Source organism: Melampsora larici-populina (assembly GCF_000204055.1).
Source record: "Melampsora larici-populina 98AG31 unplaced genomic scaffold MELLAscaffold_25, whole genome shotgun sequence".
NCBI classification, from domain to species: Eukaryota; Fungi; Basidiomycota; class Pucciniomycetes; order Pucciniales; family Melampsoraceae; genus Melampsora; species Melampsora laricis-populina.
In genome coordinates, this window is record NW_006768789.1 from 922,240 (window position 1) to 949,523 (window position 27,284).

A 27,284-nucleotide genomic window follows, 5' to 3' on the forward strand; every position below is an offset into this window, starting at 1 on the left:
CAGTCTCTGACTTTTTCAACTTCTTTGCTTTCCTCTTCTCTTCTCTTTCTTGTGCTGCATCTGCTGCTAGGAGTGATTTGATGTCTGTTGATCCTGAAAGACCTTCCAATCTAGTCATCAAACCTGGTTGACTAGCTTCTTCTTGTTCTGGCGCGTCATCCTCTAGGTGACCCACTTCTGTTGTTTTTCGGCTATGATTGAGCGACGCTCCTGGAGTTGAGATCGGCTCGGGTATCTCTGGGGATTTGTCATCGGATACAGGATCGTCTTCGAAGTAGTTTTTGCGCTTTACTGCACAAGTTGATGATGAGGCTTCGGGTAAAGGGAGTGGAGACGAGCGGGTAGGGGCCTCCTCGTCTCCTGACTCAGATGAATCATCACCAAACGGCTTATACTCGCCCACATCACCAAAGATGTCAATATCATCATCTACTTCATCCTTTTGTGCAAGTGGAGGAAGCGGTTGTGAGACTGGATCTTTCGCGGAGCCTGATGGCGCAAGTGATTCGAATTCGACGGGCTGAGAAGGTCCAGATTGTGGTTGAGTTTCCAACGAGCCGGACCCGAGAGTTTTTGGCGAGGAGGAAGTCACTAGATTGGGCTCCGCTGCAAAAGATCTTGAAGGTTCAGGGGTCGGGGAAACCTTTGGATGTGAAGATGGCTCCCTAGGATCGCTAGATTTGAGAGCCTTTGGGCTCGGCTTGTCGGCGTCCGCTTTGGCTGCTTTCTGTAGTTTTTTCTCTTTCTTCTCCTTTTTCCGTTTCTTTCGTTCTTTACGTTCCTGCTCCTGAATCTCAGAAGGCGTTTTTTCAACAGAGCCAATCGGCTTGAATTTGCCAACTGTCTTGAGTTTTTCAACAACGACCAGATCATCTGGTACCGAGGAAGACACATTCGAACGTGATGATTTCAGACGGGCTAATAATTCGTCTCGTTGAGAGATTTTACCAGACGATTTGCGTTTTGATGAAGGAAGTTGATCGTGAAGTTGATTAGGTTCCTGACGCTGAGTTTCTTCAAAGGCAGCCTCCAAATCATCATCAGTAACTTGTCCAAGTTGTCCACCTATTGAAAGTTCTGCCTTCCTTCTTTCTAGCAAGGCGTGATCTAAACCTTTGACCAAGATGGTGTGTCGTTCATCTCCTCCCTATGGCATTCAAATGAATCAGTGATGAAATCGTGAGAAGAAAGAGTTTTAGACGTACAAGATACTTTGTCTGTTGTTCAAGAAGCTCGCGGTCAACTTGGTCGCTAGCAGCCGCGACTCGTGCTTGAAAGTTCTGCAAAGAAAACGCAAAGTCAGTCTACATACTCTGGGTGAAACTTACCACAAATAAAAAAAATTACTTCTAGTAAGCTTTCTGCTTCAGCAAAGTCTCCATCCTTCCCTTGACGACGTTCCAAAGCCCTATCCCTGTAACCACTCTCTACATCCTTTCCTTTCTTTTGACCTGATTCCTCGTTCTTAGAGTTGAACTTGCGAGGCTTCAATGAACTGGGTGGCTTGGATTCTGAAGTTTGATCCGATCTGAAGGTGTCGATTTCCAGAATATCGTTCAATATTGCAAACGGATCAACGCCAAGTGAGAGGATACCAACTGGTTGCGTCCATTTTCCGGTCGTGAGCTAGATGCACCCCAAGCAGGTCGACCACCAGCTCTTGCAGGTTTTTTGGTGCGATCCGAAGTGCTTGCTGCTGAAGGGGCACTGAGGAGTGCCCGAAATGCTTGCTGATCCATGTGATGAACTAAAAAAATTAAGCGACAATGAAAGTATTCTGTCTTATGAACATTCACTATTGCAATCAGAGAAAGTTGATGAATATGTACATTACATAGCCCAATCTTGTTATAAGCATATCTTTAGGACCAAAATATGATCGGTACTCTGTACATGCATACATTTCACGTTCTTGTCTCTGTCACCTTTTTCTTCCTTCGAACCTTTGCCTTCGCCTTCATTGAAATCTTAATCAGCTGGAACGATGACTTCAAATATTGGCGTTCCGACTAAACTTCTTCACGAGGCCCTTGGTCATGTCATTACCGTTGAACTCAAGACTGGACAAGTTTACCGTGGAAAGCTTCACGATGGTCGGCATCCACTTTATCTGAGATATTTTATTCGCCTTGACTCTTTTAGGCTGATATGTTTCTCTCATGTTCTCAACATCTTCAACAGCCGAAGATAATCTCAATATCTCACTCAAGGATATCACTGTTACTCATCGAGATGGTCGTGTAACACAGCTCGATCAAGTTTATATTCGAGGACCCATGATTCGTCTCTACGTTATTCCTGACATGCTTCAAAATGCTCCAATGTATATCCTTTGCTATATTCTAGTAGTCTTTATACTCCAGATTTCCGAAAATTATCATCACACTGAGACCTTTTACGTACGATCAACTTTTAACTGGGATCTTTTAGGTTCAAACGAGGTACCGGAGTCAAAGGACGCGGTATCGGAACAGCACGTGGTCGTGCTACTATCCAACGAGCACAGGGTTTGTGTTTCAAGTCTCCTAGTATCCATTTTGCTACGCTTGTTGATTCACGTGCTCTGTCCATCATCTAGCACGGAGAGGTAGAGGTGGACCCGCTGGGGGTGGCAGGGGTGGAGGCGGCGGTGGAGGCGGCGGCGGTGGTGGAATGCGTAGACAATGAGCACTCTAAACGTCACTACCGTGTGATCGGACCATGTCCTGGAGACCAACCTGGCTTCCTGAGTGAACCTGAACCGAGGCTACGCAGAAAGCTGTCACAACTCACCATTTGATCAATTACCGCACACTTGCAACACCCAAGATTCGATGTTTTGCGCCGATGAAGAAAAAAGGGTTTCGCCCTCAATTGCCATACGGACCTGTGGAGACATTTTCAGATCGTTATGGTGTTGTTTGTTTGTCCCGTTTGCGCGCCAGCTCTGTCTCCATACCCTGATCGCAAGAGTAGGCCGCGTGTCCGTCCGTCACACAAAGTACATAATGAAATGTGTTATATTCTTAAAAGGTTCAGATATATCAGAAACAAGAGTCGTACACTGATATACGTTCCGATGGTTGCTATTATAAGTCTCAGCCATTGTATGCTCGTCCCAGTGCCCATGTAACTTGTTGAGACAAGTATCATGAGTTTGGTGGAAACCATCCAACAGAGTCATTGATCGCCGCTCTATCGCCATCTCTCCAATTGATAGGGAACGTGTTGTCACGACGTCACCGCTCCGCTCTAATTGCAAACTTGGTCGATCCGCCACCGAGGTTCAACAAGTACTGAAGTCTTCTTGTGACTGCAATATGTATTGGTCTTTCCTAAGAATGTGGAATCTTCTGCCTGGACACACAGGTTGATACGTGATGCGGAATGGGGCGTGTGATTGCACCGAGCGATCTGGGTAGCATCAAGCTTAAAGAATACTTCTTTCGAAGGACGAAGGTGCTTTCGCCTCTATCATTTGGTTCCGTCTGATGTCGTGACCTTCATCATCGAGACTTTGGCTCTATCACCACCCGGCCTCGCCGAGCTTGACAAATCCCACCGGCGCGCTTGCTGCTGCTACAAATTGCCTGCTAAGGAAAGAACACCGCGTGTACGAAGATGACATTGGCAGTAATAGATATCTTCGTGGACCGGGACAGGTCGAAGACCAAGATCCAATATCTATCGGGATAGCCAAGTTTTCTGGAGTATATAAAGGATATTGGCATAGGTACAACGATGTTGTGAAGAAAAATTGGGATACAGATTTGGGTTTCTCGAATGAAATATAATGAAAGAAGCAAAGACTACTGCGCGTTCGCTGGCAAAGCCCAATTGCCTTTGAGAAAGATCTGCGCCAAATATTCAATAGGGGCGGCGCGCCCCCCTGCGGATTAAGTTGACAGCCTCAGGCGGTGTAAAACTGATTGTCGATGAGGCAAGTGCAATATAGTTGAGCTTATCCAGTAGTCATCGAACGCCAACTGGGAACGTTTACGATGTGGATAGACTTTGTCATCGAAAGAAGTTGTACTACATAATACAAAGATATACTCTGATATGAGTCCATGTCATGACTACGACATGTTCGATTTCCCTTTGCTCGCTGAGATCGAAAGACATGAAAATCGTATGGCACAGTAGAATCTAGCTTGGAACATCGGCGTCAGTTGCCGTCACTGTTCAGTCCCGGTGAAGGGAGAGCAGATCTGTTTCGTCTTGAAATGTCGCAAAAGTTGTCCAGGTTCAGAATCCAGATTACGATCTCCTTGGTGCTACGACTGCTACGATCCTGAATTTCTGTCTGTCTCAAATACCCCGCTGTGCGCATACATAGTGGTCCGATCCACATCAGTTGTTCTATTTTTTGGTCATCTTTGCTTGGTTGTCAAACTCACACCCGAACAGACAAGGTTTCTCCCACTATCTTCATCATCCAGATCAGATTCAAATGAGATTTCTTCTTGGTTAAGTCAATCGGTCAATCAATCAAGCTTCATCAACAGAGACTTCACTTCTTGTTATCTTAATCTTTGATTGTTTGAAACAAACGCCGAGATAATTAAAGCCTCATGTCATCTTCTTGTCATTCTTCAACTTATCAGAAACACGAGGAAGCTGAATTGTACAAATTACGGAGTGTTCAGCCTGAAGTATCGCTTCCCTCAAATTCCTTTCCAGCATCACCCCGTCCGAATAACTTTCAAGAGTTCAATCGTAGTGAATCAACTGGTAAGCCTGGTCTTGAAAGTTTTGATCGAGCCCCGCACCGACTGCATGAAGTCGTGAACCAATCGAATCCTGAGACCAAACCAAATCGACGCACCCTCGCTCAACCAAGCAAGACGGTGAGGAAACCTTCACAAAGGCCAGCATTATCGTACGTTAAAAACTCTCTGCTAAACAAATCCAAGAAAAGAATCTCATCTCAACTTTTTCCGGATTCTGTTCTGGAAACCCGTTCTGGCTTTGCAGATGTACGGAATGTGCAAGGCAAGTATTTCTCACTTTTGCGAATCTGGTACTGCTGGTCTTGGCTGCATATCTTCCAAACGTACCTCTTACTTATAAAAAATTTCCTTCGACACTCATCGTAGGAGGAAGATTAAAGTGAGTCAATGTGATCCTTTCTCATTCAGTGGTAATGTAAGGTCATCGGATCCCAGCGGCTAAGTTTGAGCGGTCACTCAATCAATCCTTTTGTTTAGTGTGACAAGACCGTACCTTGCACCCCATGCTCTAAGCGAGGCCGTCAAAGCATTTGTCGCCAAGAGCTTTGGATTCCCTCTTCGAGCGCACATGCCGGAGAGCATACTCAAGCGTCTGACTAGTGAGTAAATGGCCACCTTGGAGAGCATTTTGGTCTATCCCTCATTTTCATCACAAGCAAAAACGCGAGAAAGAGATCTTTGCTCGCGATATAACCGACTGAGAAAATCTTGACGAATGAAATGTAGTGATCGTGTTCTCAATACGTTGAACGACTTGAAGTTCGAGGTAAACTACTTACGAGAACAAGTGCAAGACTTGGATAATGTTCGTGACCGATTGCGAGAATTGGAAGAGATCATATGTCATGTCCACTGCGATCGTCAACGGTTAGACAAAGATGGCGATGTGAGGTTTCTTTCGCCGCCCCTTGGAATATCGGACGCCCTATCCGCTTCCCCTACCGCTGGATCTCAATTCAACGGTGCAAATCATACGGCCTCACCCACGACCTCTACCATCAGCGAAAGAAGGCGAAATGGTATGGTAGATAAGCACGACACGTCTGAAGACGCTGCGACCACTTTTGAATATCTGGCTTTAGGCGGAAACCGCCAAGGGTCTGAAGCAGGCGATCCGATGCACGGGTCAAAGTCAACATCCTTTACATCCGTCAGGAGTTCCTCTGCCAACTTGAGTGCAGCGTTAACCACTGAGAATCGTCACAAAGATTCTTTGCTTAGTCCTCTTCCACCCAATACACTGGCAAAGCTGAAATCATCAGGAGATAGTCTGACTAAAAGCCAATCTGATGTGATCATAGATTTTGCCCTTGATACGCTGGGCTGGCAACATCCAGTGATTCATTTCACGACTTTCAGAGGCCAAGTCAGCACCTATTGGAGGAATATTCAAGAAAGCAACAAAGCTTCTCGAAATGAAAGAAAAGATATCGTCTTGATTGTCAATCAAGCATGGTTCTCCCTCTACATAGCTTTACTCAGTGTTGGGACACATCATATGAGTCCAAGATTTGCAGAAAAATGCAATCTTACCGAAGGTGAGTGCTCTTCCACAAAAATATAGTGTAATATACCAATTCATGATTCTAATGACAACTTTTGCCCTCTGAATCAATCCTCAGAGGATTTAAAGACGATGCCAAGACTATGGTTCTCAGATTGTATAGCTGCTTTATATAGATTCAACTTCCTCGCAAACCCTTCAATAGAAGCACTTCAGACCATCACAGTTCTGGGTTGTTCAGGTTATGAAATCGCTCCACCAAATGTCCTATGCGCCTTGCACGCCTGCGCGAATAGTCTTGCACAAACTTTGGCGATCCATTGTATCTCACCCGACCCACCTACTCTGAAATATGATGATCAAGGACAAGAAATCGAACCCAGTGAATCTAATCCGAAATGGTCTGCTATTGAACTCATGGAACGCGAGATTGCAAAGAGAGTTTGGTGGGCTTTGGTTACTGCAGATTGGTTAGCGGTACCACATCATAAATCTTGGTGTTAGTATTTTTCTCGTCTCAGCAATCTTCAATGTCATCTTCAAGTCTTTATATGATCAAATCAACAATTCCAAGCTTATCGTCCTTGTATGTACGTCTCTATGACAAATTTGAACAGGTATCTCTCCTGGTCACTTTACTACCCCGATCCCTCGTAATTGGCCTGACAAAGATTTTCCCGAAATGAACTTTTCTGGACCACCCATGCAAAACAATCACATATCAATGGTTATGCAGCAGGCAAGTTTAGGATAGTGAATAAAATTTTACAAGAATATCGATCTTAACATGCGATTCTTTTTTAAAATTAGATCATACTAAGTCAAGTGGCAGAAGTCATCCAAAGTTTTTTCTCCAGACTGATGTCAAAACCCAATGAGCTGTAAGTCAATCTATTCTTTCGAGAGGATTACAATTCGCCTTTTCTAAAACTTTCGACCCTCGTGGTAGTCACGAAGACACAGTTTTCCAAGCAGATTCGGACATCCAACGTATCGTATCCGAACTACCACCGATTCTGAAAGAGATTCCAGATAACATTTCACCCGAAGAAAAAGCTAAACTTCCGCCTTATGTGAATCGTCTTCGACACTTTTTGAAAATATCATGTGCTCATAAGCGATTAGTTATTCACCGAGCCTTTTTAAATCATATCACCTCCCTCACCATCTGCAAGTCAAAATCTGGTCAGGTAACATTAGGCAAGATCTCTAAGGGTAATGCTTCTTTATCCTCAGATCCCCAAAATCGACCTACCGATCCAAAACTCTCGTTTGGAAGATTTCCGGGACCTGCGTCGAATTTAAACCGAAAGAGCGCAATTGAATCTAAAGCGATATGTATAAAACTTTCTCGTGAAATCACACGAGAGATAGTTGAATGTACATCGCAGTTCGAAGAAAGGCCAACTTGGAACACACCTTATATCGCCGTTGGAGCCATGACTCTATTATCTCTGGATCTATTGGAATTATCAATGCATTCCAGCTCTTCAAAATTGAGAAACAAAAGAACCGCCGAGTATGAAATCGATGTTTCTACGACCAAGACGATCAATAGAGCTAAGAAACACTTGAAGAGATGCCCTAATCAAAGTGGCATGCGTGGTTTCGAGGGAAGTAGTGAAGTTAATCCAGCGGTGACCGATCAAGAAGATAATGGTACTTGGACAGAGATGTCTACCACACTAGAAACACTGACGGATGAAGAGATTCAATCAATGAAAGAAGTCAGAAGAAGAGAGTTGGAACAAGGATTAGAGGTTTTGGAAAGATTGTCCCGATGGAGTCCCATTGCTGAAAGAGGTGTAATTCTAGTTCGAAACTTACTTGGTCAAAAAGATCCACTAAACACTGTAATAGATCCTGACAAAACTCCCAGTCATCAACGCACTTGCTATCGACCAGGTATCTTTGCCACAACAGCAAAATCCTTGACCGCTCCTATAACCAAAATAGTGGCGAGGCAAGACTTGAAGATTCCTGGGCAAATCGATCTATTCCCACCACAAGCCAAGCAATGTATTGATTCGAGATTGGTAGACACAAATGAAGGGTGAGTCACGGTCTTCTTCTACGCCCTATGTTACCTCAACCTTTCCATCTAGTGATCAGATAGCTAATCACCAAACTCCATTCTAACATTTAGGAATAGAAGGGTTTCTCCTAATACCTTATCGCCATTAGCTCACGTTCCTCCAATCTTGCCTCCAAACGTCAATTCTGGAGAATCATACCATTTTAATCAAGTCCAACCATCGGAGGTATTTCAATCAACAAACGCCCAACAATATCATCTAGGGACATCATATCCACAAGTCCCTACTCAAGATCTCAGAGCAATCACTCACTCACATGCTTCTAACGCGACCTTTCATATATCAACAAATGATGAACAAAGCAGATCAAATGTTCATTCAAACTTTACTAGTCCCCAACCGTTACCGCAATCCTTCAAATTTACTCATCAAAATCCACATATACCGGAATCTGATTTCGTACAAACTTCAACATCCAATTTAAAACCAGATTATATTTCACCAATTCCTACTAATTCTACCAATTTAAATCAAATCAGGAATCAATCTCCATTACAATTCATAAATAAAACCACAACTGATCAAAGAAATCATCATCAACAGCAACATCCAATTGATTTATCAAATCATCAAGCTTCATACCTAACTTCGACAACTGATTCCAATACAAATTCCTCATCGACTAATCTTTTACAAACATGTTCGATTTCAAGATCAGATGAAAGTCATCCAGGACCAAATGAAAATGGATTTCAAACTTTACATCAAGATCAAACTAGAAGGGTTTGGCAAAATAATGATGAGATTGGAGTTCCTTATGATTATATTGAATCACTTTTGAATTCATCTTTTGGACATTATGCTGCTCCTATTGATTTTGATGGGATCTTTTTTCCTAGTTGAATCTTCTTTTGTCTTTCTTTTTTTTCTGGGGTTTAATCTTTTGTGGCTGATCTCTTGGTATTTTTCTCTGTTTTGTTTTTGGGTGGGTTGATTTTTTTATTATTTTTTATGATCCCGTCTTCCTTATCTTTGATCATTTTTTGCTTTCAATACATAGTATTATACAATCTTCACTTCACTTCACTTTTGTCTTCTTTTGTCATACATTGCTCTCAATTCAATCAATTAGAAACAAAATCATAAAAGTTAAATAGTTTATGTGTATATCTTTCTCTTGATTTCTTTTTCTTTGGTTTTTCTTGATTATCTTTTCTTTTTTGTGATTATTGAAAATATCCATCTTAAGGCTTCATAAACCAAGCAGTTTATGTGAATCTTGTGGAATTCTAAATACACCTTTTTTTTTGATAAATCTCAGAAAGAAAAAAAACATATTCATATATAAACACCGAGTCTCGAGATGCATGTGCTTTTTTTCACCTTGATTCACATCTGACATCTGTTTACATGTCACAGCTGTGCTACATCTCATATTATCGAGTATGGAGTTTTCTTTGAAGACACCAGCTCCGAGTTCCACAAGAGTAAATGCGGAACGGAGCTTTTGTGTGCTCGAGCATCCGGCTCCATATTCTGAACGGGACTGCGCCGCGGTTGTGCCATGTAGGCGTGAGACTACAACCCTGCTGACACCATCGGCTGACGAATGCGAAAGTGAAGTGATTGAAATGACAAGTGTGAATTATCGAAGGATAGTGAACGGGTTTTTACGTATGTGTGAATGAAGGAAGCGATTCGATGCTTTCAATAGTAATAAGGTTTTGTTTGAACAAGGGCATCAAAATACAAATGTGTACAAACAAAGAGAAGTTGAAAAAAGTGGAATGTGAATGAATTTGAATTTCGGTCTCTTTACAAAAAGAAACCAATTCGCTGAATCATTGGGCCTTTATCTTCTTTACCAATCATCGTATGGCATCTCTTGGAATCATGTACTTAAATCAACACCAAGAACCCTTTCAAAGGTACCGAAATCGATGGAGTCTTTGTTTTTCAGCGTGGGACTTTGTTGAGTTTAACATTTTGAACTTCCAAACTGGTTTTATGAGTTGAATTCATTTTCTCTCTGGAGTCTGCATGGTCCATTGAATAGAAACTCCGTTGTACACTTTCTCTTGACATCTTTTCTTTTAGACGTTCATCATTAGCTTCCTTCGAGTGAGAATGTAAGATATCCTTCTATTTCTGCTTTCTTTCTTGATTTGTTCAAAGTATTCTCGACTTTCACTCAGACTTTAGATAGCTTTAGATCTGTTGATTTGATACATACATACTACAATTTGTTCATCAGATTCTTTTTATTACCTTTTTTTTGACTTACATTGTTGTAATTAACCAAAAGTGATCATCGTTCCTTGTCGTCTTCGTCCTTGTCGTTTTTTTTTTTCCTTTTGATTTTCTCTTGATTATTTTTTTGAACACCAAATCATCCTCTTCAAGCAGAATGATTTCGACTACTTCAAGTTCAACTTCAAATCCTTCACGTAAATCTAAGATTTCGCTAAATCAATTTCAACTTTTACACCTTCCATTATCGATCAAATCGAAATTACAACAACAAAAATCAAAATCCAATTTACTTTCAAATCAGATTCAAGAGTACGAAGACCTGAGAGGTAGTCAAGATGAATTGGTTTGTTTTGATTGATTTAAAGATTCCTGATTGAAGGACTATATGCTGATTTTCTTGATTTTTTGTTATTTTTTGATGGTCATCAATCAATCGATCGATCGTTTTGATTTCCGATTGACCACTATTCTACTTAATCTGATCACACTTCTGTTGGATTTGAAAATCTCAATCTCACTTTACTGAAACTCAACCAAATCGAATTTGAAATCTGATCATCCTCAACCACCATCTTTTTTTGGGGATGATGGTTTTCTCCTTTCTTCTTGTTTCGAATTTTAACTGTTTTTTTAAAAATATCTTCTTACTTACGGCCTGAACCGATGAAATGATGGACTGAATGTATCATGAATGGAATCTGGAATCCTTTTTCTTTACAATTTGATGACTTCTTTTTACCTTTTAATCGATTTAACCATTTTTGATTTGGATGAATCCGTTCATTTCTTCCTTGATTGAATGAAATCTATATGATGATGATGCTGATGATGATATCGGAATTCATTTTACAAACTGATCAATCAACATTTTACCGAAAATGAAAATTAAAATTAAAAAATAGTCAATTGAACAATCCAGCTCAACCACCACTACTAGTACTCAAGCTCAACTTACTAATATCAAGAACAATAACAACAATAACCATCACAACTACCATCATCAACCAGTTGATCAACCCTCTTCTCTATCATCTTCAAACTCTTCTTCATTCACTTCATTCACTACTGCTGCTTCATCACCTTCTCAAGATTTATCTTCTACTTCTACTCCACCTCCCTTAATCCATACATCTTCATCATCTTCATCTGTAACTGAATCTCAAGATCAAACTCAACAAGAACATCATTCGAATCACACTCTTTATAAGGATCGATTTAGTAAATCTTCTTGTTCATTACCATTCACTTCTTTCACCTATTATCACCGTCAAGAACGTCCAACTCAATCATCACAGCATAAGAGAAGGTCCATTCACGCTCTCACTTCACCTCCTACTCATATTGAACACGAAGAAATCCAAGCACCTATCAATAAGAAACTCAAATCATCTGGTTTAGGTGCTAAATTGCATCTCATCACTCAGCGTCACTTTTTAGCATACAAGACTTCAAACTCTAATCTCTCAACTCATTCTCAATCCAATTCTAAATCAACTCTATCATCCTCTGGTAAATCTTTGCTTGACAGGGTTCCTAAATCTGAAAAACACAATTGGATTTCTATGGGGATCGGTAAAAACCTTGCTCATCGATGGCATCATCAGTCACCTTCGACCGCTCCTCCTCAAACTCCTACCTCTTCAGCTCCTCAATCTTCTCAATCTCTCTTTGGATCACCTCGTCAACCTCCAAGTCAATCTATTCATGCTCCTCCTCCGCTAGAACGCCAAGCTAAATCTATTGATGGCTTGAGTAATCCAGTCTTACCTCCGTCTATCAAATTACCTGCTAATATCCTAGGTATCAAAGTTCCTAATCGAAGAGGTCTCACCTTTGGTCAACCACTCATTTCCTGTCTTGAAGCCAATCCAGTCCTTCGTCATCCATCAGTAAGTATTCTTTTATTGCTTTCATTTCAACCTCGATACTTGCTTACACGTTAAAATAGTCATCTAGCTCAAAATCGCACACTCCACCGGCTGCCCTGAATGAGAGTGATCGATGGATGCCAGCAATTGCAGTTCGATGTCTTGATTATCTCAATCAAAGCGGTCCGAAGGAAGAAGGGATTTATCGCATTCCTGGTAGATCTACTGATGTAGAGAAACTTCGGGTACTTTTTGACGCTGGTGCGTACATGAGATTTAAGATTTCTTCAAACCATATCACCACTCTTTATATATAATTCACCGAGATCCTCGACTAATCTCCGATTGGCCCACTGTTCTGTCATCTGATGTCGTCATTTGTTTGACAGGTTGTGACGTTGATCTTAGTAAACATACCATTGGTGCTTTGGATCCTCATGCAGTGGCTTCCACATTCAAACTGTGGCTCAGAGAATGTGAGCATGATTCTTTCAACTATCGATATATCATCTCAAACCACGAAAGTCTAAATATCCTAATCATGCTTCACATACTTCCTAATCCTCTGCATTTGACGGTTATCAAGTGCCCGATTCGCTTCTGACGCGTGAATTGGAAGCTGAGACTACTCAAATCGTCAAAAGATACATTCAATCTGGTCACCCATCGACTGAATCTTCGGGACAAAGCAGTAATCATGACACCTCAGCTGAAGCTGCCCAGGTCCCTATTACGGAATGCGTCAACGACTTGAGTTCGATTTTCAAAAGACTGCCTGCTCCAAATTGGTATCTCCTTCGCGCCATTGGTGAGTGAATATGACTGTGCTGAGGTCCCAAGAATGTCCAATAAATACGCAATATTATTTCTGTGCACTGCTTACGCTCTGTTTGACCCTCGCGTTCCTACACAGCCAATCATCTCTCGATCCTTTCCCAATCCTCTTCCACTAATCGAATGACGTTGGATAATCTGAGATTGATCCTATCACCTACCCTCAAATTCACACCTGTCTTCCTTCAAGTGCTTGTCGAGCATCGAGAATCGCTGTTCAAAGATGCATGTCCGGTTCCTAGCAGTGTTCGTGGCCCAGAAAGGTTACCTCACGTCCCAACCTCGAGAGCAGCAAGTTCTCCTCAACTCAGTACAATACGATCCCCTGGCGCTAGCATTCTCCCTGGATCGTCCGCCAGTGTACCCAGACAGCTACCCTCACCCGCTTCCACTGCTCAGCAATTCCTAGCCAGTCGATCCCCACCCATCCACAATGGACCTCAGGATTATTTTGCATTTCCACGTCGGCCTAAAACGTCTGCCGCACGCTTGAACCAACCTGTTCAGCTTTTGATCTCCAATGGTCAAATTCCAACAGAGTCAAGATCATCGAGTCCGACTGTCTCTCAATTTCTTGGTGTTCGTTCCCCATTACAAGGCCTTCAGGAGTATTTTGGAACCAACGAGCGTAAATCGAAGATGTCTACGACTGCAAAACCAGATCGGATGGCTCCTCCAAGGGTTGCACAAGATCTGATCAGCGGAACCCACGATAGTGTTGTCCAACAGGAACCGATGCGAGGTCAAACTCATTCTCAGACTAGCGCTCCCATCGCGTTATCTTGCCTACCCACCATCACACCTTCTGCATCAGCCTTACAAGACTCGATGAGCCAGTTCATGGTTCAATCACCACCCACTACCCCCCTTACCACTGCCATGTCTTTTCCAACGCCTTATTCACCTTCAATCTCTTCTCGCGCAGGTGATTCCACCCATTCTCATACATCCCCACATCATCCATCATTTTCCTCGAAAGCAAACCTTTACAGTTCTAACTTCAATACTACTACCTCATTTGAAATCGATCACGAACCATGCGGACCCACTCAACATCGATCCTACAAAGCAGGTCCCTCTCTGTCTCCGGATCAACACCAACGCGATCTGAGATCGAGTCGAACGCCTATCGCAGATCTTTATCGACAACGTTCATCTGAATTACTCAATTCATCTCTTTCTAACTCCTCACTCAAGTCTTCGTATGTTTCCAGTGCTTCTCCCACCATACCCAGGCCCTCTACTGGTACAACAGGATCGTGTTTCTTTCAAGGTGGAGCAGGAGGGATGAAGAAATCATTTCATCACAATCGTAAACCAAGTGGGGCGAGTAGTCTTGCAAGTCATATTGAAGAATATGAGGAAGAAGAAGAAGAAGTGACTATCAGAAAGGAACCTACATTTCCATCAAACAGTCCTAGAAAAGTAGTAGATTTAGAAAAAAAGAAAATCAATCGACAATCTACTATGTCTGTTTTAGGTAATGTACAATGGAATTATGGTGCTAATAGTCTTGTTAGTGGTACTAGTCAACATCAAACTAATAATAAAAGGAAAAGTGTCAGTGATGAGATTTGAAACAGGGAAATTCATGGGGGAATCTGTGGAGATTTGTTTTTTGTTTTTCTGTTTTTGTTGATTAGTTGTTTATTAGTTGTTTTTTCCTTTTTTTTTTTCTTCGGCAAAGCATCTATCATCTTTTTTTTTTCTTTTTTTTCTTTTTCTCTTCTTATTTTTTTCTCACATATGCATAGCATTTTTAATTTTTTCTCTTCCTGGAGTAGAAGCAGGAGTTAAAAAAAAGTTGGAACCGTTGTTTTTTAGAGTCATTTAAAAAGACTGGATCCTGATTTTTAATTTTTTTTTTCCTATCATCATCATCTTTAAGATCATCTTGAGTTTTTGTTTGACTTTTTTTTTCAAGGAGGAAAGATGATCAAAGGATCATCATAATTTGGTTTATATGTATATACATATATTCTCTTCATGTGGAAATGTGTTTATTGTGATTTTTTTTTGTGATTTTGTATGGATTTTTATGGATTTTTATGGATTTTTTTTTGTTTGAGTGTGAATAGAGAATAGTGAAGATGTGAAGATGTGCAGATGTGAAGAGATTGTGATCGTTTCTGAGTAAACAATTTGTTTGAGAAAGTTTGATGAATGAAGAAGACAAGGTCAATATTTTTTTGGTAGGGGAAAACAACAGACACCTTGCAGTTGTTAAGGATGGTTAATAAATGGTTTTTGTTTTAACTTGACTCAGTTGCCTTGATGCACAGGAGAAAATGAACAACTAACCAAAGTGAAAATATACTGTTTTTGTTGGTGTATGTTTACTGGGAGCTATTTGGGGGCCTCTATATGCCCATTTGCTTATCCTGAACTCAACCCATTCAAAAATCTGAATTGGAAAAATCATTTTTACTCATCTAGTTGTACAGGAGTTTGTCAAGATGTATGATTTGTTGACATCAAGGTGTAGTCCTGAGATCAAACATCAAGAGTGTAATTCTTGAAAAGAAAGATGGATTGGCTAGGTTTGAACTTCTTATGTGTGAAGGCTCCTGGTTCTCACAGCACTGGCAGACTTGGCTTTTTAACCTTCAAAAAGTTGAGATTTGAACTTGTTGATGAACTTGAGTACTAGATTAAATAACACAATTGAAGAGGGCAAAAAGGTGTGAAAAAAGTATTGTTACAATGTTGATCAATCATCAGAGTGCTTGGTGGGGTTCTTTGGACAGAAGGCAGAGAAGATGGAACCTGAGGAGATTCCTTGCCAAACTTCATTTGGTATCAAGTCAAATTTTTCTCCGACAGAGGTGGTCAGCAGGGATTTTGTTACACTGGCTCAGAATCAGGTTATGAGTGTGACATAAAGCACAAACAAGAGCTCTCTATGCTCAAATGAACCTTTTCTAGAAAGCAGGCTGCAAACTATAATGAGTCTGTGGTATTAGACTGTCACTGTAGCTCGAGTCACTGCGTTTGTATAGGTTTGTATGTAAAAAAAACCCCTGGGACATCGATGACCTTTTTTCAACCTTTGATACAAACGTTCTCTTCCTCGTATTTTACCCACACTCATTCTCGTATCTTATCCAAACTCATCCTTGTCGCACGATCATTGAAGATTCAAAAGGGAACTCAGCGTGATGAACGCCAAATCACTGTACCCACAACCTGGGATCGCAACCGAGGCTTACAGCCCAGATTTCATATGCAGACTTCATGATGTCGCAAAACGTATCACCCAGCTAAAAAAGACTGGCGACAATTTCAGTGTATGGGAACGAGAGCTAAAGGTTATGATACGAAACATTTCGGGGTCTACTGACTACCTTCAACAAGAGTTTCACAAGTACGATCCAAAGTTAAACCAAGGAATCTTCAACTTGATATTCTGGTCCATTGACCAAGAACTCCAAGAGGATCTAAATCTTGATGGGTCGATTTCAATCAAATCAATCAAATCAATGCATCATGGCTCGTGCTGATTTTCCTGAAGAAATTTTGGACAACATTGTGAACATGGTTCACTACCAGCCTTGTCATCACGAGAATTACTGTATCAAGACAAGAAAAGAGGGCTTAGTAGTACAGAACTCACTCAAAGGTGTGCCATATGAAGTATACCTGAATCACTCTGGTCCACCGATTCTCAATACCTTCCAAAACCTCGCCGTGGTCAATCGAAGGTTTCACAGGCTTTGTTGTCCTAAGTTATGGCAGGTATGTTTTTTACATGAATCCCAGTCTTGATCCCCATATATACCTGCAGAGTCTAATGTGCTTTCTTGATTTCATCCAATGAATCTCTCAGCACATTCAATTCCCGAGCACCCTTCCTGCTCCTATTACACTTTGGACAAACAACATACTCTTGAGGCATGGACACTTAGTAAAATCTCTGGAAGTTCAACTGGAAGACGACCAGTTGGTTGGCGATATCCATAAAATCCTTAGTAAAAGGAGTTCTTACGATAATACAGGTGTTATACCCAAACTACAACATGGCGTGGGGTCATACAGACCAAAATACGGAATCGGACTGTATAACATTGAGAAGTTATTCAAAGCGTGTCCTTCTCTAGTGTCGATATCCGTGATTGTCCCGGAGTCTTCGCACGTCCATGAAGAATGGATTTCTCATATTACAGCGAGCTTGCACGTGCCATTCTGGAGAGTCCCTCAACTCCAAGACTTAAGACTGACGCACTGTCCAAATGATAGTATTACAAGTGAATATGTGGTCAACATCCTCCAACGATTACCATCTCTTGTATCCTTGGAACTCTGTGGCTTTGAATTCAGGCAAAGACCAGCCATGGAGGAATCCTTCGAATGGAGCCTGGGCCAGCAAAAGAACCTTCGCAAATTGCGTATGGAACATCTCACTTACGTGGATGGAACTTGGACCTTGTTCAGCTCTTGGCCTCCGCAACTTGAGAATCTCCAAGTCATTGGTTGTGACAGATTGTCACCTCGCGTATTGCACGGACTACTCAGCGGTTCGGCCCCATCTCTTACTAAGCTTCGTCTTATACTACATCATTTCAAAGATGAACCACATGTGACAGTTCGATTCAATCTCCCGGCTCTCAAAGAGCTCTCCATACTCCATCGTGGAGACCTGGATCTACTAATGAGCTTTGAAAACTGTAAAAGTGTAGAAGCCTTTCATTATCAGTGTCATGCAGATGATGAAGAATGGCACTCAATGAAGCAGTACTTGTCTAGATGTACCTGGCCTAAGCTCTCGGTTCTGGATTTTCGTTCATCAATATTTACTGCGAATTGGAAAAAGCCAGCCAAGATGGACGTGAACGAAATTTGGAATTCTTTCAAAATCAAACTCTTGATCGATAACGAAACCGATGATGAGATTGATGACGAGGCCGTTTGATCCTATTTGACAACTTTGACAAAGAGCGATGCGCTGTGGTTCAAATAACAACACCTAAAATGTTCATACAAAAAATATTCGTTTGGAGATCTGCTCATTTTTAAATGATGGTACTTGATTAACCTGATGTTGAAAATGGTTACGTGCTCAAAGAAGATGATTGGTTTTACCTAAAATCATCTACAACTTCCATGAGCAAAACAGATTCCCCCAACTTTCCTGAGGGATTTGTGCTCAACAAATCTGATATCTCGACATACATAATTTACATGGAACGAGTTGATCAATTCCTTGACAGGTCATCCAGAACTTGTTTATTGACTGGACTATAGCTTCTCAGCTGCTTTGACTATCTTGAGTTTTCAAAAACATTGATCAGATCAGATCATCACCAATCTCAACTTCTCATAGAAAGTTGGACACATTCACATCATATCCCCATACCACTCACCGCCAACATTTTCACTTCACAGGTGTATATGCCAGTACATGGCTTAGATACCAGCGAGGGAAAATCACACTTTGCCAATGCGATATGATGAATGTGCGACTTCATAGAGCATGTTGACGAAGCAATTGAATTTGTCTTGCAATTTCAAGTCGCAAGACTGAAAGTGACAAGAATGAGTTGTGATGGTACAGCCCTTTGCAGAATTGATGACTTTGGAAAAAGAAAAAACACTTGAGTTTTCAAAAAAAACCTGCGAGTTTTTTTCAAAAACTCATCGAGTTTTTCAAAAACTGAGCGAGCTCTTGTTCGTGAGTGTTATATCGATCAATTGAACCAAGTTCTTGCCCAGTTTTTGAAAAAACTCGGTCACTTTTTGACAAAACTCGAGGTTTCTTTTTTGAAAACTCAAGGTTTTTTTTTCTCCAAAGTCATCAATTCTGCAAAGGGCTGTACATCGCAAGGCAAGTTCAGTGATTCAAGCGCAATGCGCCTAAACATCACTCATGTGACCACACGATAAAAATCCCTGAGCAATACAATACTTTGAAACACATCAAAATTGAGTGATACAAAGATTTGTTCGTTTTGATGACATGCGATACATTCCTTTGACTCGCATTCATTATGAGCGATACAAATATAGATGCTTCTTCTTCAATTCTTCAATCTCGACCTCTACATGATCCCACTTACATCAATATAACTGATCATAACTAGAGCTTTGGGGGCGGCCCGCCGCCCTTTCGGCCCTCTCAACGTCCCGCTGTGCATCAACTGCTCAATGACGATTCGTAGTTTCGCGATCCAACGCATACATAGTCAAGATACCCGTTCAGTCAATTTCAAGCACCAAATGACCAATTACATTATATTGCACATTGATTTCTGCCTAAATGTTGACACTTTAATGCTTATCCATCGTCATACAAAGTCCAGCACCGTATCCAAGTAGACAACTGCATGAGACATTACTTTTGCAGATCAACGTATCATCCCCCGGCTAGGCCCACAGAGTACCCACATGACGTGCGGCGCGCCTCGCGATTGATACTCAATGGTCTTAAAGTACAACTTCCCTCCTATAACCATCGTTTTGCGGCTGCGCCCGAGATCATTGTTGACGGGCGAGCTCCGTACTCCCACTCTCCCACCTCTCCCATTGACTATGTTTGACGTCAAGGACATATGACTGACCCAACGACAGCATGAGTATCATTGTATGATGCGCTGCTCATTCACATTGAAATATGTAAAACTTACAATGATGATTCCAATTCTCGATTGCTAAAAAATCTCCTACTTTTGCGCCGGATCTGCCTCTTTGACGTCTACGATATCTCGATGTTGTAATACTGCCACACGTTAGCCCTATCCACCAAAGTCTTGCCTCGCTAAAGTTTCCACTTACCCAGGTGTCAATTGACGCTCCGCTATCGTTGACAGTGTTGATTCAAAGTTAGAAGTCTTTTTGATCAGCAGAAAGTGTCTGCCTTTCGAATTGCTGTACCGTTGTCATCGGGAGCCGACGTCATCTCCGTGTCTCTTGGCTAACTTTGAAGCCCGATTAGCGGTTCTGCACGCTACGGCCACCTCACTTTCGTAGTGCGCTGACGGCGGCATTCTGAATAGCGGTCATCTCAAGGGCTGCCATGTGCACAACTCACAGCCGCAGCACACATCATCACACACTCTTCACTTTACAGCCTCTCCCTCAGTGTTTTCACGGATCTCAGCGTCGTTCATTTGCTACACTCGGTCTTGCAAACTACTCATTTCATTGCACGTATAATCACTATCACTATCGCAGCCATGCCATCTGGCTCCCTTGCCACCGTCATCATGCTATACCTGCTCCTCATACAACACCGCTCCGAACTAACGAAACATTGGTAACCTGCGTCGGATGTTAGCTTACCATCCAAGTAGGAGCGATTCCTCACTCACCATGATGATCCAGCCTCCGTGCCAATCCGACCAACTGTTTCCCTGTCCGGTCAACTGCACCACATTGTCCTTAGCAATGAGCGCCGCTTTGTCCTTGCCCAACGCCTGTAGATCGTATACGTATTCCGCTGTGAAATCCACCCATGTCAACACCTGCACTCGTCCGTCAGCAAACTCGTAAACATTCAATACAACTGTTTGACGCATACCGTCATATCCCATTGGCGGTGCTGAAGACGTGCTACGCTGAAACCCTCTTCCCCACTCGTCGCTTTTACTTCTTTGGTCAAAATCACCGTTCTTTTGCCAATAAAGGTGATCGCCCCAATACGGTCAACGGGTTCAAGACGCTCTTCGTTGATCGCAACCACTGAGTCGCGGCACAGAAACAACCTCTGCTGCGCTGTGAAATTGTCCATGACAATCTCGCCATCAAGCTTGTAGTACTGCGACAACTGTAACATCTTTTCGCCGCTCTCGTCTATGATTGCAAATGGAATATGAGTGATCAACCCCCCCTCAACGATTGCTTCTGATCAATACCCTACGCGGATCCTGTCCCTCCTGCGAAATCCAATAATCTACACAGAATATCAGCGCTGGTGATGAACCCAAAGTGGTATAGATTACTTACCTCGTCACTTAATTGGAAAATTCCTGTGCAGCGTAAAGGCATTTGTTTGTATCGTCTTATTCCTTCCAAAATTGTCATGGTCGGCGCAAATTATGCTCGTGTTGAAATCAGTTGTATTTGTTTTCTCTGCTTATTGGGATTAAAGTGCTCCAATGTACTATGTTGTTTGATAGTCTTTTTATATCTATTTTGTAATCCATCGTGCCCTTGTTGCAGCCATTTTCCATAGGAGCTGATCTTTATGATTCGTATTCCAGCGGCCTGAATTGCCGCAAGCTGCCCGGCCTTCAGCCATCCGCCACATGCGACACATGGCGTGCAATTGACTGCCATTGACATCAATCACTGAGTGCTGCAATTTGCTTCTTGGCCCAATGCATTGGTTGGGGTTTGTCGATTTCGAGTCATCCCACCATCTGCCATTTTGGCCCGTCAATCATTGCCATCTCGTATTTTGCGGCAAATAACAGATGTCATTCATTCATTGTGTCGCGATCACAATGTATACTCAGGCACAGATAGCTTGCGACCGGCAGTTTGACAACACTGTGTATTTTATTTGACTACAAACACAAAACAGCGATACAGTAATTACAATAACACTTCATGGAATACGATATTTTTAGTCTCTGCATTTTTGATGTCCTTTGACATGCAGACCATAATTTTATCAGCGCGTGTGCATCTCGACAGCGCGACATAGAGTTGTCCGTGGGAAAACACTGGACTTGGTAAAAAAACCACAACGTTATTGACACTTTGCCCTTGTGACTTGTTGACAGTCATGCAAAAAGCTGGAGCAATCGGGTATTGGAACCTATAGAAAGGGAGTGGGCACGATGACCCTCCTGTATGGTGCAAATTGATCCTTGGCAAGGTTACTAAGTCGCCCACTCGGCTTCCCGTTATAATCCGACATGACAGTATCCTCCTCCCGACGTGGGTAACAACCATTCTCGTTCCATTACATAGGCCCCGTTTCATGTTCAGGTTGCGCAGTAATATGATTGGCATACCGGCTTTCAACCTTAATGAATGCACCGGAAAATTTGGCACTATAAAGCTATTCAGCATTTTGGGTGTTAAAGGTTCACACGTCGTAGCATTGTCATTAGAATCGATGGAGTCGGAGTAAAATACTTCACCTCTCAAGTGATCCATGACCTCGTCATTGACGTTTGCTACGTATTTGTTTAAATGTGTGATGATGCATCGCTCCCCGTAGTACGTCCCGAGGTCAGCCCATCGTCCCTCCTCAATCAAAGAATTTGCTTCACTGTACAAATTTAATGCCACTTCTTCATCGTAGGTCTTTGTTGATGGGACTGTTTTGTGTGCAATATGTTGGAGCGTAATATCCTCTTCGGTCTCAGATTGTAATTCTCCTGAACCTACTTGTAACAGCCATTGTCCATACTCAATGTTTTGATTCGCGACGTTGGAGGTTACGTTTGCACTGGTTAGACGAACGTTGAGAGTCAAACGGTGCCGTCTCAAAGTGTTCCATAGATAGGAACATCTCAAAGAAGCTTCCGCCTGGGCGCCGATTGTGCCTCTAGGAACTACCGGCAGTGTTTGCCGAAAGTCGCCCAAGAAGAGGACCATTATACCACCAAAGGCAGTGTCTGTACCTTGAAGCTCGCGTAGAGCACGGTCGACACAGTGGATGTCCGCTTTATTTTGCATCGAAATTTCATCCCAGACTATCAGTCTCAGCGAGGTTAACCGCTTACTCAACGCGTCTCGACCTGACAGCTTGCATCTTGAATTGTCGTCCGCATTGATAGGTATTTTGAAGCACAAATGTGCGGTTATACCTTTGAGTAGAATAAGAGCTGCTATACCCGAAGAGGCGACGGCTGCAACTTCGTGTCCCAACGCGTTACAATAGTGCAAAATGGCATTTAACAAAAACATCTTTCCAGTCCCCCCCGGTCCATCCAAGAAGTGCAAGGTAGCTCTTTGTGTAGCGATGTCGTGTTTGATTTTTCGAAAGATTTCAAGTTGGTCGTTGTTCATCAAATCGAGGGAACCTTCCAATATTATTTCACTTTCTTCGGCAGTAACTTCGTCTTCTTCGTCCAGGTCTATCGACGCCGAGTATGACCTTAAAATGAATTTATTTGGTTGGGGCAGCCCTGCTCCCAGTAACGTCATGCTTACTTCCTCCAGCGCAACAGCCATTCGACACAGCCCTAACGCCGTAACCATTTCTTCGGTCGGAAGCTCCATTGGATGGTATTGCAACATTGCATATTTACAATCGTCACACAGATACACGGCAAATTGATTCCAAATTTTAAGTGGATCGGCCGGTGGTCCGAATTTTAGGATGATTGCAAACATCACTCGGAGTTGGTACGCACTGTGCACTCTGGCGCATTCGTCCATCGCTGCAATGTAGTGATCGTCGTTTAAGAGTAAACCTTGCGCCACAGCGGCCAAATTATACGTTGGGTGGATGACTCCATCGACAGTTTGCAAATCTTCAAATGATGTCGGTCCTTTTACGTGCATAAGCAGCAACCACATGAAGTATTGCTCCCCCTGGCCGAGGCTGGCGTAGTAAACACGTGGGATGGTTTTTGAACTTTGGACACGAAGTTTCCAACGCTTCTGATCCTTGTCCCACGAAAAATTATCGACAATTTCAGGGTACGTCAACGTTTTGACACTCTCCTTGCCTCCTTTGATCTTCGTGTCCCGTTTGCATAACGCGAAGAACTCTGTCAGCGTTGTTCTTGCTGCTTTGCCTGACGCCATTTGATTTTTCAGCAACCATTTGTTTTTGAAGTACACAGTATTCTCGCGAGGCAAATGGACTGCCAACTTTTGCACTGCTGGAAAGCGCAATGACATCCAAAATTCAAACAGTCTCCAGCACGCTGTTGGAGTTAACCATACAGATTAGCAATCTTGCTCGATTTACAAATGTTTAATCTGGCACTAACCTTCTGTGCCAGTTAGAGTTCGACCATCCACATAGGTATCGATTTTGTTCTCGGCGGTTATTGACAAAGCGGCACGGTCATGCCCCTTGGTAATGTACTTATATAAATATTTCAAGGACTGCATGCTTGATGCCACTTCAACATTTATGTGACAGTTGAATCGCAACAGCAGGTACGGATTATAAGGCGCGACATCGCGATTAGTGTAAGTGTACCCCGCCTTAACAAAGGTTCGTCCATTGTTGCGTCGACGATAGTTGGGGTAGGTGTCATCTGTCATTGTCGTTTCTTCAGCATACTCTTTTGGAAAACCAAACCGTCACTTTCCATTGCGCCAACAGCTCCCATCGACCTTGCACGGTCCATGCAGCATCGATTTTGTGACAATGGCCCACAGATCGGGTTCGGCGTCGCGGTCCGGGATTTCTGCTTGTACAACCAAGTCAACTGCATCCGGAGTTCGTGGGCATGAAGCAGGTTCCATGATTGGAATGAAGTGAACATGAGGGCGACCTCGACCCTGGAATTCAATTGTTCGGACGTGTGAGAGACAGGTGCCAAGCCGGCCATCTTTAGTGACACATCACATCATCGCCTTCATTTTCAATTGGAAGACCCGTGTCATTATGTCGGGTCGATCCATCGCGGTCTGCCCAGATGCCAATTGAGATTGAATTTCGGACCAGTTGTCATTTGCCGTCATTGTGATGAAATATGACGGTTGGCCAAAGTGGCGGACCAGCGCCATCGCGTCATGATAAAGTTGTACCATATTTCGTGCTCCCCCAATGTGTCCAGCTGGTAGAATAACACGCCTTCCAATCTTAAAATCGTTCCTGCCGAGAGATTCTTTGGCTCCGGAGTAGAGCTCGGCGTAGAGTACATCCTGATTCAGTCTAAACCAACGGAGTCTTTGATTCTCGACGCACGCATACAAATCGATAGAGAACTCTTGTAGCAGCATTCTTGAGGCGAGTATAGGCAAAAACTCATCTCCGCGCTGGAAGAGAAGATATGCAAACCATTGCAAAGAAGTAACAGTATCTCCGTCGTCTGTCAATGCCAATTCAGCGTCAGCAGCGTGTAAGAACATTTGCATTATTCAACTCACTATTTGGCGTAGGTACTCGGTAGTACTCGTCGTAGCCAACCTGTCCCCAGGGGAACAGCACCGGATAACGTAAAGGCAGATAACCTGTGTGCCGCTCAGAGACTCTTTCCCAGGTGCCATTTTCACTATGAAGTATAAGGTCGCGATCTCTTTCTCCAACGTCGCCACCACCGGCTACAATCATAGCTACCTCTTCAGTTGTAGGCCGACAATAGGTACGGAGATCGTGACCTTCAGCGCCAGTTGCAGTCGGCGGAATAGATTTCAATTTCAGAGAGATCGATTTTGTTGGTGATTCTTGAAGGATTTGCTCTGCCATTTTGAATTGCCTTGCGTAAGGATTGTAATCGTACATGAATTCCTGAATTTCGGCGATGATATCCTCTTCGAGGTCCTTCGACCGGGACATGGACTTTCGGTGTGCAGCCTTGTTCTTGAGCTGATTACTCAGCACGTAAATTTGTGCAAAGGCTGGGTCACTTCTGGGCCTTGGTAACATAAGACCCATGTTGTGATATAATGCACCCTGGATTTTGAAACATCGCACCCCGTCGGGTCCATCGACTGTGTGATTGACTTCGGCACCGAGATATGTGAAAGATAAACAGTTGTTATAGGCTCGAATATTCTGTTGAAAATTCTTGCTGCCTATTTGCAGGAAAGGCATAAATTAATACAATTCACACCAATCACAAACACTCTTTACTTACGCGCATCGTCACCAGTATACAATTTTTGTAAAAACTCGGGAACAGGCGGAAAATTGAAATAGTGTTCTGGTAGAAGAACTTTCCCACTTTGGCAACATGTAGGATATGTGGAGGGACCAGTGTTTGCCGTATCCCGAGTCCTCTCCTTGGCCCAATGCAGTGCGTCGCACGTTGAACATACGTCGTTACAATCACCAAGTCTATGGGGGATTTCATTTTGAAATCGTAGCAGAATGGAGTTCTTGTTATTCTCCCATTGGGCTCGGACTGCGAGTTGTGGCATTGAGATAAGACAGTCTCGGCGTTGAAAAGATGACAGATATTCCCAAGGTTGAGAAACATTGTTGACCGCGAAATCGCTGATGTCATTACGGGTAGCTATGGTGCGGGGCTGAAATGTTCGGTACATGTGTCTCTCTTTACAATTTCTGTACGTCAACTTCCTATTCAGCTGGTTTGGATCCTCTTCTACACTAATGGCATACTACCGATGCCGTACAGAAGATCGGAGTGCGATGAGTAGTGAGCAAGCGAGTTATCGCAAAGCGCGAGGCAAATTCAACAATGATGGATATGGAACACAATAATGATAATTGCAACGGATGGTAAGTCAGTTAGAGAGGGAGAGAGAAGAACAGCGACACTGGTCCAGCTTGCGATTGAGGAACATTTAGGCTTTAAATGAGAATAGATGACACAATACAACAAAGTCGCAACAGGGGCATACAATCATTGTAGCATATGTTGAGCAGAGGATCTCTTCAGACAATTTGATCTTTACTAGACACTATGCGGGCATGCCCGCAACAGGAAAATTGTCTCACTATTACTTATATTTAGTTGTCAGATAAGATGATTGACCTACCTCTTCCTACATTGTCTCCAAAAGGGAAGCTCATGTCAATATTATTTTTGAATCCTATTATGTTATATACATACAACTGGCACTTGACTCTTGTAATTTAGGACCTGCTTTTGTACATTCACTGTATACAAACAAAAATGTATGCACAGAATGAAAATTAAAGTATGCCAACACGCCAGCAACCCTGGGCCAGCAACGCAGGTGTTGCGTGTTGCGCTGCGCCTGCGTTGCGGTTTTTCTGACCGCAGCGCAACATAGAATCAAATTCTAGGTTGCGGCCTGACCCGCAGCGCAACATCATTTGTCAAATCGATGGATTTTTTGGGCCGCAACAACATTTGTTGCGTTGCTGCCCAAAAAAAATCACAGTTCGGCGTTTTTTTGGCGCTGATGCGCCTGTTGCGTTGCGCGACGGTCAAGGCGCCGCGCAACCTGACCTCACCATTTGTTGTTGCGGTACTTACCGCAGCGCAGCATGTAATGCAGGTTTGTGCTGCGTGTT

General features: G+C 42.8%; 7 protein-coding genes across 7 annotated transcripts; 5 read left to right on the plus strand and 2 right to left on the minus strand.

Moving 5' to 3' along the window:
- Window positions 1–588: 588 nt before the first annotated feature.
- On the minus strand, window positions 589–1,739 carry MELLADRAFT_88268 (uncharacterized protein; the record flags this gene model as incomplete). The annotated part of the gene is made up of 5 exons (XM_007411504.1): window positions 589–591; window positions 644–1,147; window positions 1,206–1,270; window positions 1,329–1,528; window positions 1,600–1,739. The coding sequence occupies 5 exons, from the start codon at window positions 1,737–1,739 to the stop codon at window positions 589–591; spliced, it is 912 nt and encodes a 303-aa protein (XP_007411566.1).
- A 245-nt stretch (window positions 1,740–1,984) lies between these two features.
- Window positions 1,985–3,007, plus strand: MELLADRAFT_48913 (uncharacterized protein; the record flags this gene model as incomplete). The annotated part of the gene is made up of 4 exons (XM_007411465.1): window positions 1,985–2,093; window positions 2,182–2,323; window positions 2,431–2,507; window positions 2,579–3,007. The coding sequence occupies 4 exons, from the start codon at window positions 1,985–1,987 to the stop codon at window positions 2,665–2,667; spliced, it is 417 nt and encodes a 138-aa protein (XP_007411527.1).
- A 1,546-nt stretch (window positions 3,008–4,553) lies between these two features.
- MELLADRAFT_64369 (uncharacterized protein) lies at window positions 4,554–6,970 on the plus strand (the record flags this gene model as incomplete). The annotated part of the gene is made up of 7 exons (XM_007411466.1): window positions 4,554–4,861; window positions 5,079–5,091; window positions 5,190–5,311; window positions 5,439–6,250; window positions 6,335–6,686; window positions 6,721–6,806; window positions 6,834–6,970. The coding sequence occupies 7 exons, from the start codon at window positions 4,554–4,556 to the stop codon at window positions 6,968–6,970; spliced, it is 1,830 nt and encodes a 609-aa protein (XP_007411528.1).
- A 107-nt stretch (window positions 6,971–7,077) lies between these two features.
- MELLADRAFT_64370 (uncharacterized protein) lies at window positions 7,078–9,155 on the plus strand (the record flags this gene model as incomplete). Its single annotated transcript, XM_007411467.1, has 3 exons — window positions 7,078–7,097; window positions 7,166–8,269; window positions 8,363–9,155. The coding sequence occupies 3 exons, from the start codon at window positions 7,078–7,080 to the stop codon at window positions 9,153–9,155; spliced, it is 1,917 nt and encodes a 638-aa protein (XP_007411529.1).
- A 1,504-nt stretch (window positions 9,156–10,659) lies between these two features.
- MELLADRAFT_107870 (uncharacterized protein) lies at window positions 10,660–14,785 on the plus strand (the record flags this gene model as incomplete). The annotated part of the gene is made up of 6 exons (XM_007411468.1): window positions 10,660–10,848; window positions 11,408–12,394; window positions 12,454–12,634; window positions 12,763–12,849; window positions 12,960–13,181; window positions 13,287–14,785. The coding sequence occupies 6 exons, from the start codon at window positions 10,660–10,662 to the stop codon at window positions 14,783–14,785; spliced, it is 3,165 nt and encodes a 1,054-aa protein (XP_007411530.1).
- Window positions 14,786–16,693: 1,908 nt separating this feature from the next.
- Window positions 16,694–18,116, plus strand: MELLADRAFT_64372 (uncharacterized protein; the record flags this gene model as incomplete). The annotated part of the gene is made up of 2 exons (XM_007411469.1): window positions 16,694–16,942; window positions 17,034–18,116. 2 exons carry the CDS (start codon window positions 16,694–16,696, stop codon window positions 18,114–18,116), a joined length of 1,332 nt encoding a protein of 443 aa, XP_007411531.1.
- A 1,432-nt stretch (window positions 18,117–19,548) lies between these two features.
- Window positions 19,549–21,223, minus strand: MELLADRAFT_107872 (uncharacterized protein; the record flags this gene model as incomplete). The annotated part of the gene is made up of 6 exons (XM_007411503.1): window positions 19,549–19,730; window positions 19,828–19,919; window positions 19,976–20,031; window positions 20,512–20,664; window positions 20,721–20,992; window positions 21,142–21,223. The coding sequence occupies 6 exons, from the start codon at window positions 21,221–21,223 to the stop codon at window positions 19,549–19,551; spliced, it is 837 nt and encodes a 278-aa protein (XP_007411565.1).
- Window positions 21,224–27,284: the final 6,061 nt, after the last annotated feature.